At 41.7% G+C, this 11843-nt stretch overlaps 1 protein-coding gene across 1 annotated transcript in view; it reads left to right on the forward strand.

Annotated features, from left to right (window-relative positions):
* The window catches only part of PHEX (phosphate regulating endopeptidase homolog X-linked), a 218083-nt gene that overhangs the window by 63874 nt on the left and 142366 nt on the right, over positions 1–11843 (forward strand). The window contains exons 7-9 of the mRNA XM_017540697.2: positions 55–171; positions 3006–3089; positions 4674–4819. Coding sequence (XP_017396186.1) covers positions 55–171; positions 3006–3089; positions 4674–4819 — 347 coding nt within the window. The remainder of the gene's footprint in view (positions 1–54; positions 172–3005; positions 3090–4673; positions 4820–11843) is intronic.

Raw genomic sequence — 11843 nt, forward strand, 5'->3', positions numbered from 1 at the left:
ACATATTTCCTAATAGGCTATGGTCATGGTCACTTTCTTCTTTATTTCCTACAGTATCGGGATGCCCTTTACAAGTTCATGGTGGATACTGCTGTGCTTTTAGGAGCTAACAGTTCCAGAGCAGAGCATGACATGAAGTCAGTGCTTAGATTGGAAATTAAGATAGCTGAGGTAAGTCTTCACTGAAAATCTTTCTTTACTTCATTTCCCCCCCTTATTTTAAAGGCAGTATGTCCTGAATGAAAATATAAATTGCAACAAAATAATAGCATTTCGTGTCATTGCCCTTTGAGTTCAAGGTAGGACTAATAGCATCCCCTCTAGGAAGTAACAAGAAGGACTGTGACAGGAGAGCTCTTCATTCCTTCCACCTCCCTGGTTTAAGCCCATTCAGTGTCCATATGTTGCTCAACTGAGGCCAAAGAATAGCAGCAGAGAGACCCTCTGACCATTTTTCTTGAAGAAACTCATGTTTGGCTTAAATAGAAGATACATGTTTAATAAATCCTTAGTCATGTGGCTTGAATGGAAGTTTGCTAAATCCAGCCCATGTTTTATGCTATCCCCATTCAGAGTCACTCTGGCTTAAGTTCTGGGCTCAGGGAAGCCTGTTTGCCAATACTGGATATAAAAGTTGATATAGAAGTAGGTAGGGCATGCTGGTAAGCATTTATAAATGACCTTTCTGGTATTACTTTGTACCTGCCCCTGTTTTTCATTCTTTTCTTGCCCTACTTTAATGCATATAATTGTGTCATATACATGACACACAACTACATGTCTGTGTAAATCATCTTAACTTCTTTTTGGCTCATTGTAGAGACAAAAAGATGTAAAAACAAACATGTGGGCAAATAATGGGAACTCCTAAATGGTTAGCTTTGTTTATGTAGTAACTTTTTTTCTAGAAGAAACAAAATGTAGAAATCTCTCTATATGTTCCTAGGCCAAGAGGGAACAAATGTGGTAAAATCTGCTTCTGGGGAAACCCTGTAGTGAAAAAAAATGATACTTTGTACCAAGAAACTTTTGCATATATGTTGGGAATCTTTTACAAGAGAAGTTGGTAAAAATCTGAAACTGAGTAAAAGTCCAAGTATTGATCGGTTTTGTGTTTGGTTAGGTGGTGGTGCACTGATGAGGTATGGGGTAGGGATGAAGGATAAGGGGCAGGAGGAATTGGTCCCTCTCTTTGCTGTGATGATGTTCGTGTATACCTCTCTCCAAACTCCTTGCAGTGCAAAAAGTTCATTCCTGCATGTCACCTTTGAAGACTGTGAAGACTGCTGCAGATGTTTTGAAGTCCAGGGCTGTGCCTCTGAGCCATGTCTAGAATCTGTCTGAATTCTCTTTCCAGGCAAATAGGAGGCCCAGGATTCTCATTTTGACCAAAAGTCTGAAACAGCAGGAAAGGCCTTGCCCTGAGCCAGAGATTTGGACCAAAAAGGGAACTAAAAACAGCTCGGTTGAGGCAAGACTGGGAATTGTCAAGAGGCAAAATGAAGTGACAAATCTATTGTGTGATGGGGAGTGGCTGGCACAGAGCTGAAAACAGCTCTGAGGCCAAAGGGCTCCAGCTTTGGGCTGTGAGGCTGCAAGGTCAGAAGAGGGGTTGGTGAAGAGGAGTGTGGATATTCTCTGAGGCAGTGATTCACACAGAGCCAGGAGGCTGTTTACAAGTTACGTGTGGTCTCTCCTGTGGAAGGTGAGCAAAGGGAAGCTAAGGGCACTGACACATTTAGCAAAGAGGGAGCAGGCATCTGCCAGTTAGCCCTCTGTAATGTTTACCTTGAAAAATCACTGCTAGTAATGCTCACCTCCGTATCTTAAACTACATGTAACTAGGTACATTAAAAAATAGTGGGATACATAGTGCAAGGGAGACTTCTGAGGCTGGGAAGACAAGACAGCCCAGTCCAGCACAAATAAGTCCTTGCAAATATACCCAGAGAAGCGTATACTTAACCAATCCCAGCAAGAGAGATGTGAGCACAAGGAGAGGTCTTATTGATGGAGTAGCCCTTGTGATTGGAATCAAGTGGAGTTTAATTGGAAAGGCTTGCTAGAGGCAGTGAATCTTGGGCAGTCTTGAGTCATAGTTCAAACCATGGAGATGGTGATGGTGGGTAGGAGGTGCAAGAGTAGGAGACTCCTGTGTGCAGTGGGAAGGTGGCAAGTTTAATGCAAGGGAATTAGATGATGAAAGGCCCGAAGGCAAAGTCATGACGTGATTGAGGGGAAGATATGAGAGCTACTGCTGGTCAGTGGAAGTGATTAAGATGATCCTTCAGGAAGATAGTCATTGCTGCTGTTCTTAGGTTAACATAGTGAAGGCTAGAAGCTGAGATTTGGTGTTGGTCAAATGGCCAAGAGCGTGAGTATTGGGAATGGAAAGCGTATAAAGTCAGGGCTAGAGAGAGGCAGATTTTGAAATGTTTGTCTAGGCGGTAACTGAATCCATACCCCCAGCAATGGGGCTAGAGGAATCGCAAGGCCAAAGAAACAACAGGGGGAAAGAAATGAGGGAATGAGCTGTTGACAAAATGATCACGGGGAGCTGTGGCATCCAGATAGTCTTGTGTTCATCAGTGAAAATTTGCCCCTAGAGATGGAGGGATGGTCTGTGGTTCATGAAATATTGAGATCATTATCTGGAGGCCACAGCTGACAGTGGGATGTTTACCTCAATTGTCCAACTTAAGTTTGATGGTCAAAATTGAGCCAGAAATAGATTTTGCCCATCCACATTATAGCTTGGTAGGGAGATTTTGGGTAGTTCTTTTTGTACTGGGGACAATATTTCACACAGAGGAGGATATGAAAGTTAATTTTCTTAGTCCTGCCTAAAGGGATGTCTTTTTTTCTCTCCCCCCAAGTTGGGCACCACACCAAAGTCTTGAAAAGCTTTATAATACTATGCAGATGTTTTGGCACATGTAGGAAGTAGTCATACTGTAAGAAATGGTTCACTTGAAAAAAAAATAACCCAAATCTCTTTCCAACAGATAATGATTCCACATGAAAACCGAACTAGTGAGGCCATGTACAACAAAATGAACATTTCTGAACTGAGTGCTATGATTCCCCAGGTTGGTGAAAGCTATCCAGAACACTTGCTCTCAACTGGTCATTTTAGAAGGGATTGGATTTCATCTGTGTGTAAATTACTGTCTCGTGAAACCTACTCTCAGTCTTTGTGGTTATCATCATCTTTGTCAACAATCACATAAAATATCCCTTGTCTGTGTATTGGGATACCTTCTGTTACAGGGAACAGAACATTTTTCCAACAGTGGCTTAGAAACTGAAAGTCTATTTCTCATATGACAAATGTCCAGATATAGGCAGTTGTTGGCACTGGCTCAGCTGTTTAATAGTGTTGTCAAAGCCACAGTTCTTTCTATCTTTCCATCTTATACTGTTTAGTGTGTTGGCTTTTTGACTTCATGTCTGATGACTCATGGTTGCAAGGTATCCATCACAGCTCCATCTATCACATCTGCTGTCAGAGCAGGAGGAAGGGGAAAGTGCCAGTGACGTGTCTAAGTATTTTACTAGGAAAAACAAAGAAGTGTTTCCAGAACATCTCCAGATGTCTTCCCTTTATTTCTTATTGAGTAGGATTGGGTCACATGGCCACCCCTAACACAGGGGAGGTTGGGCAAGTGAGTAACTGGCTTTCCATTTTAACAGTGGACACAGGCAAGGGAGAAAAGGTTGGGAAATGACTTTTAGGGTAGCCAATCTAAAAAACACCTGTTTTTTTAAGTCTGTGTCAGAGAGACTAGTTATATACTGGGGTATCTGTTTCTGTATGTATGTAGAATGTAAAATGAGGGAGAGTACAGGACAGAGAGAGGGAGGGAGGGCGAGAGAAAATGTACAGTATAGAGGAAGAATTCAGAAGGAGGGAGGGAAATGCAGGAGAGAAAGAGGGAACAATATGGGAGGGAGGAAAGGGGAGAGTATGGGAGGAAGAAAGATGAAGAGTATAGAACAGAGGAACAGTATAGGAAGGGAAGAGAGAGCAGAACGGAGAGAGAAAGACAGAGGGGAGAGTTCAGGAAGGAGGTAGAGTGCTGGAAGGGGCTGAGGGAGTGAGAGTACATATTACTGTCTTAGTGTGTGGATGAGTGCTATCCAGATGCAGATGGTACGCAACACATGTTTCCATTTGTGATTAGGACAATGGGTCTGGCCGGGCACAGTGGCTCACACCTGTAATCTCAACACTTTGGGAGGCCAAGGTGGGTGGATCACTTGAAGTCAGGAGTTCAAGACCAGCCTGGCCAACATCGTGAAATTCCGTCTCTACTAAAAATACAAAAAAAATTAGCGGGGTGTAGTGGTGGGTGTCTGTAATTCCAGCTACTCAGGAGGCTGAGGCAGGAGAATCACTTGAACCGGGGAGGTGGAGGTTGCAGTGAGCTGAGATCACGCCACTGCACTCCAGCCTGGGTGACAGAGCGAGNAAAAAAAAAAAAAAAAAAAAAAAGACTATAGGTCTGGATGGCAATGATCAAGAGTTTATTTTGTAGACTTGAATAGTTGCATCATGACTTATTGAGTGTGAAATCACAAGAAATGAACGATACTCAATCTACTCTATCTGCCTTTCTTACTTGCTACCTAACAGATGTTCTCTCATTCTGTTTTGTTCTCTCTCCCCTCAGTTCGACTGGCTGGGCTACATCAAGAAGGTCATTGACACGAGACTCTACCCCCACCTGAAAGACATCGGCCCCTCAGAGAACGTGGTGGTTCGCGTCCCTCAGTACTTTAAAGATTTGTTTAGGATATTAGGGTCCGAGAGGAAGAAGTAAGAACTTTCATGTGAATTTTACTGTGACTTTTATGTTTTCTTTAAATTACAAGGGCCTCCGTTCTCACATCCTTTGGAAACTGTTTTTAAAGAATGCTACATCAAAAGCGTCGTAGGGAAAATCCTGATATCCTTTGTGATGAATTGGCCAAAACCATTGTCTTGTGTAATTTACGCTGTGATGATAACATATATTTTTGCCCTTTATTTGTGGTCTTTCTCCATGTTGTTCTCTTTGAGATCCTAAATTGTTTATGAGCTTGGGGAACTAGTTATATAACGATGTTATTTTCTGAAATTTCTATGTGAACAACTTTTTTTTCCCCAGTTCATTCTCAATCTTTTGCTGCTTTTTTTTTCCTGGTTCCTTTTTAACCACTAAGTCACTTTCTGGCAATAAACTAAAGTATCTACATTGAAAAGACATAAGACCACTTTGAGAGCCGTAGAAAAATTGCACTGATAAAACAACTTTAGGAACTGTCGTTTTTTTTCTTATTTTAAAGAACGTTTTAGAATTTGTTGCTTTGCTAGTTTAGTACTACCAAAAAAAAAAAAAAATTCTTAACGATGTCCAGGAAGGAGAATTTTACAGGTTCATTAAGGCATTCAGCTTTGACTACAGAAAACGAATCACAGAGTTTACAATATGAATCAACGAGTTTACAAAACAGTTTACGGAGTTAATTGCTGGGCCATGATTAAAATCATATTTTCTTATTTGGACTCAGACGAGGCTATGTTGCCGGAAGTTATGTTTTTAAAAAAAGACACTTAAAACAATCCTAGGAATAAAATGCCCCTCCAGAAACCCTAAGACACTCGAGAAGCGCTGCTTTTTAAGATACCTTCTGATGAGAAAAGTAATCTGTGTTCATTGAGGAAAACATACAGAAAAGGGAGAAGAGAAACAATTAATTTACTTAAAATTCTATCATTTAGAGATAAGCCAGGATTCTTTGAAAATTTTCTAGATGAAAATGGAATCTAGAGGTAAGTAATTATATTGTAGGGTAGAGCCTTGCTATTTGACAGGTGCTCCATGGGCCAGGAATGTCAGCAGCATCACCTTGGGTGCTTGCTAAAAATACAGATTCCAAAGCCCTCCTCTGTTGAGTCTGATACAGTAGAGCTGGAGGGGAGGCCAAGTAATCTGTATTTTACCTTTTTTTTTTTTTTTAACTTCATCTGACTGGAAGTAATCTATATTTTAAGCACCTCAGGAGGATCTTTTTTTTTAGGGGGGGGGTCAGAGTTTCCCTCTTGTTACCCAGGCTGGAGTGCAATGGCACAATCTTGGCTCACTGCAACCTACACCTCCCGGGTTCAAGGGATTCTCCTGCTTCAGCCTCCCAAGTAGTTGGGATTACAGGCAAGCGACACCACACATGGCTCGTTTTTTTTTTGTATTTTTAGTGGAGACGGGTTTTCTCCATGTTGGTTAGGCTGGTCTTGAACTCCTGATCTCAGGTGATCCACCCGCCTCGGTCTCCCAAAGTGCTGGGATTACAGGCATGAGCCACCGTGCCTGGCCAGGAGAATCTTCTGACTAACTTTTCTTAGGGGGGCAGGAGGGGATCACTGTATTAGAAAATTTCTTTGTACTTCCTAGCTCTCAAATACTGTAAAATATGACCCAAATGATTTTCTACTCATATGCCATTGAGTTACGGAGCACATTTTAAATTTTGGTGGTAATTTCCATGGAAAGGTGGAGTTTGGCCTGCTATAGATTCATACTTCACCTCGTGAGTCAGTTTCTTCTAGTATCTGTGTTAAAAGAGTAGGTACTTCTGAACACTGATTAATTTTACTTCCAAAACCGCCTAATTTACAATCGGGATAGACTGGGACTTGGCTCACTGTATAAGAAAAAGCATCTCTCTCCTGATGATTTTACTTGGTAATTGCAGGAACTTTCATAACAATGGAAAAGACCATGATTGGAGGGAGATTTTACTCTGATTCTTGTCTAAAGAACAATAACTTGGACAAATGTAAACATAGTGAACAACAGTAGAAAAAACATAGATGGAAAAACCACCTCAGCTGTTATGTACATATAAAGCTTCATTTAAAAATAAAGACAGAAATCGGCCAGGTGCAGTGGTTGACACCTGTAATTCCAGCACTTTGGGAGGTCTAGGCGGGTGGATCACTTGAGGCCAGGAGTTCAAGACTCAGTTTTGTGACTCATCTAGCTGTAGGGAAGACCAGGAAATACAGTTGAGCGGTATGCTGAGGAGGAAAAGGAGTTGGAGTTTCTCTAGGCATGCCTTTATCAAAGAGCGTATCTCATTTTCTTGAAATGACCATTTTTCTCTCAATGGCAAATGCTTTCCTGCTCCCTACCTCTATGACACAGTGAGCACCTGATGGCAGGCACTCTTTTTTTTTAGTTTTTATTTTTTGTGGGTACATGACATTTTGATACAGGCATGCAATGCATAATAATCACATCAAGGTAAATGGGGTATCTGTCCCCTCAAGCATTTGTCCTTTGTGTTGCAAACAATTCAATTATACTGTTTTATTTATTTTAAAATGTACGGTTACATTATTTTTGACTATAGTTACCCTGTTGCACTAGCAAATACTAGGTATTATTCATTCTTTCTATTTTTTGTACCCGTTAACCATCCCTACTCCCCTCCCTCCCCACCACTACCCTTCCCACCCTGCAGTAACCGCCCTTCTATTCTCTATCTCGATGAGTTCAATTATGTTAATTGTTAGCTCCCACAAGTAAGTGAGAACATATGAAGTTTGTCTTTCTATGCCTAGTTATTTCATTTAACATTATGATCTCTAGTTCCGTTCATGTTGCTGGAAATGACTGGCTCTCATTCTTTTTTATGGCTGAGTAGTACTCCATTGTGTATATTTACCATTGTGTATATTTACCATTTTTTAATCCATTCATCTGTTGATGGACACTTAGGTTGCTTCTGGCAGGCTCTCTTGTGATTGCTTTTTTAAGTGTTGAGGCCTGGCACAGTGCTTCTCATGTAGTAGACACTTTAAAAATTCTAGAAGTTAACCAGATACCCCATCACCACCACAAGGAGGTGACATGTGAATGGAACTCCAAAGGATAAAGAGGAGTTTTCTAGGTAGGGGAGAATGGAGAAAAAGGGCTGTTGAGCATCTTGAATGGTGGAACCAGTGTGAAGCTGGGTGTTGCCTGCAAGGCAGGGGGCTAGAGAGCTGAGGGGCCAATTTGGGCTCAGGCTATGTAAAGGGAAGGCATCAGATTAATGTTCTGAGGATCCTCCCACCTCCTACCTTTCCCCTGGAGGCACTATTGAAGAAATAGCCAGCCAAGCCTTCTCACATTGGGCATCTCTGCGGTGCCTGTGTTTTGAGAATCTGCCTATGAAAATAATAAAGAGGTAATGATGAAGTTAACCACCATTATGGTTAAAAATTATCTTTGATCTTTACAGCAGTTCTATGTGTTGTTCCCACTTTACAGATGAGGAAGCTGAGGTTAAGCAGCTTGGCCAGCATCATACCTAAGAGGAAGCAGAGCAGATTCTAAATGGGTTCCCCTCATTTGTGTGTCATATCTCGTTTTTTCCATAAATGTCTCAGTGTGGAAAAGAGATACTTTTCAGATGCTTCTCTGCTCATTTTGGAAATACTAGCATTTTGTACCCTCAGCAAGTTAGATATTGCTAGCTTTGGCAATTCTGCAATTTTCAGGGTTTCAAAGCCATCCTATGTTGGTATCAGCTGTTCATTTCTTATTTTTTAATTTTAATTTTAATTTTAGGGGAGCAAGTGATGTTTGGTTGCATGGAAAAGTTCTTTACTGGTGATTTCTGAGATTTTGGTGCAGCTGTCACCTGAGCAGTGTACACTGTACCCAATGTGTAGTCTTTTATCACTTACTGCCCCCCACCCTTCTCCCTGAGTCCCCAAAGTCCATTATATCATTCTTATGCCTTTGCATTATCATGGCTGACCTCCTGCTTGTAAGTGACAACATATAATATATGGTTTTTCATTCCTGAGTTACTTCACTTAGAATACTCATCTTCACCTCTATCCAGGCTGCTGTGAATGCTGTTATTTTGTTCCTGTTTATGGCTGACTAGTATTCCATGCTGTATATATACCACATTTTCTTTATCCATTCGTTGGTTGATGGGCATTTATGTTGGTTCTGTATTTCTGCAATTGCAAATTGTGCTGCTATAAACACAGGTGTGCAAGTGTCTTTTTCGTACAATGGCTTCGTTTCCTCTGAGTAGATACCAGGTAGTGGGATTACTGGATCAAACGGTAGTTCTACTTTTAGTACTTCAAGAAATCTCCCAAAAAAACAAAGAAATCTCCATACTGTTTTCCATAGTGGTTGTACTAGTCTACATTGCCAGCAGCAGTGTAATGTATCCACGTCAACATCTGTTTTTGATTTTTGATTATGGCCATTCTCACAGGAGTGAGATGATACCTCATTATGGTTTTGTACTTCCCTGATAATTAGTGATGTTGAGCATTTTTTCATGTTTGTTGGTCGTTTGTGTATCTTCTTTTGAGAATTGTCTATTCCGTCCTGTGTCCACTTTTTGATGGGATTATTTTTTTCTTTCAGTTGCTTGCTTCTCAATTGCTGCTTCTCTCCTTTTATATCACTCCCACTGCCAGTCTAGGGGACTAGGCCTCTCTCTGAGTGGCTGTTGGGACAGTGGCACTGACTCCTTGGTAGGTGGTATGTGGTTCAGAATTAGAGCAATGAGATTCTCCAGTGGTGGTGGTGCTAAAGACCACATCAGCCCTTGCAGTCCAAGGGAGTAGGTGGCCAGGGAGGGACCCTTGGAGGAATGAGCTGGAGGCTGCCTGTGGGGAACAAGAGCTGTTGTTGGAGATGGAAAGAGGGTAAGGAGGGAGTGATGATCCCTCATGTTATGTGCATCTCCTCCTGACTACATGTTCAGTGATCTCGTGTTGGTAGTTTGAATTCAACTATGGGGGATTTTGACACCATGGAAATTGGCAAATGCAACAAATCATTTTTTTTTCTTGACAAGGCAGTTAGTAACATTTACTAGCACATCACTGGGTGAGGGGCACTATAGACTTTCCTCCCTTTCTGTCCCCCTCAATTCTCCTCCTCACTCCTGATTTGAGGCTGCATCAGACCCTTCCCGTCTACTTTTATCTGAGGAGTAAGAGTGGGAGGAGAGGCCGAGGAAGGATGGCAGCAGGAGGAGTTGACGTGGCCTCTTCTTCCAGGCCAGGCCTGGTCCCACCCCATGGAGATCATCTGCACCAGGACTGTTTGTTGTTGTTGCTGTTGTTTTGTTTTTTAGAAGATTGGCCTAGAGAAAACTCTTGGAGTTTTGCCAAGGCCCTGCAACTATTCCCGTCTTAAGTTTTATTTTCATATAAAGCAAGTACAGTGTACATTAAAGTAAGATGATTCTTGTTGCATGTTGCCAAAGGATGACCTGGAAAATGTGCTGTTAGGTGGACCTCTCCTGGGGACCAGCTTTTCTGAGAGTGATCCAGGGCCTTGCTAGTTAAACAATGGCTTACCAAGGAGTTTGTCAGAAATGCAGACTCTCAGGCTCTGCCCCATACCTACTGAATCAGAGTCTGAAATTGAATAAGGTCCCCAGGAGACTCATAAATGTTCAAGTTTAAGAAGGACTGATGTGGGATTTAGGAAGTCCTGGTTGAGCTGTGTGTTGAGAAAGATGAGAAGATGGACTTTTCCTAGACCAGCTGTTCTCAAACCTGACACATGTCAGAATCCCTCGGAGGGCTTGCTAACATCCAGACTGCTGGCCACCAGCCCCACAAATTCTGATTGAGCAGATCTGGGGTGAGGCCTAGGAATTTCCTAACAAGTTCTCAAATGATGCTGAAGCTGCTGGCTCAGGGACACACTTTCAGAATCACTGCCTTAGATATACCTTTGGGCAGCCTGTAGGATTTAGGAAGATCTCTGGCTTTGAGAGCCTTTAAGAAGAACCCCTGTGGCTCACTTCAGATAGTAAGACCAAGAGTAGCAAATGCAAGCTCTGGAATCTGAAAACCCAGATGTGAGTCCTGGATTTGATGCATTCTTGGAAGTCCCCTGACTTCTTAACGATTGTTTTATTCATCTGAAAATGAGTATAGTAATAATAATCACCTCACAGCACTGTTATGAAGATCAAAGAAGGTATTTTATGATCTCTTAAATGAAATACAAGTATAAGCTGCTACTACAGGTTGAGTATCCCTTATCCAAAATACTTAGGATTAGAAGTGTTTCCGATTTTGGATTTATTCAGATTTGGGAATATTTGCATTATACTTACCAATTGAACATCCTAAATCTAAAAAAAAATCTTCCAAGTCAGAGGCTTTAGCAAATGATTTCATGTTGCTCTCTTTGTGGTAGGTTCTCTTCTGAGATGCTTTGCCTTTCTCTATTTTATTTATTGCCACTTGGGGAAATTACCATATGGCTGAAAATGTGTTCTTTTTGGAAAAAAAGGATATTATGTGTTATTTTCAAGGACTGTTGCTGAGTCCGATTCTTGCTTTTTGATGTATCTGAACATTAGGTGACAGTGATTCAGTCATTATGGTTATATCTGTTCCTGGCGTGGTAATATTAGCACTCCAAAACTATTTTCCATAGCATTCTGTCAGTGTATTTATAACAGACTGAAGAAACTCGTCAGTGCCATCATCTCGCTGTGTGAACTCCTCAGCATTCCAGCTTCCAGCTCACAGAGGTCTAGTTGTTATGCTATCACCTTTGTAATGCCTTGGCCAGGAAGTCCTCATTATTCTCTTTTTGTGCCCATAGATTTCTGTGAAGCATCTCTGTTGGACCGTGTTGGGGTCTCTGTGACTGGCCAGGAAATCTTAGGTAAATTAGACATGACCAGGTGTGGTGGCTCATGCCTGTAATCCCAGCAACTTGGGAGGCTGAATTGGGCGGATCACTTGAGTGCAGGAGTTTGAGAGCAGCCTGGCAAAATGGTGAACCCTGTCTCTACCAAAAATACAAAAAAAA

The sequence above is a fragment of the Cebus imitator genome, unplaced genomic scaffold, assembly GCF_001604975.1.
Source record: "Cebus imitator isolate Cc_AM_T3 unplaced genomic scaffold, Cebus_imitator-1.0 Scaffold128, whole genome shotgun sequence".
Taxonomy (NCBI): domain Eukaryota; kingdom Metazoa; phylum Chordata; class Mammalia; order Primates; family Cebidae; genus Cebus; species Cebus imitator.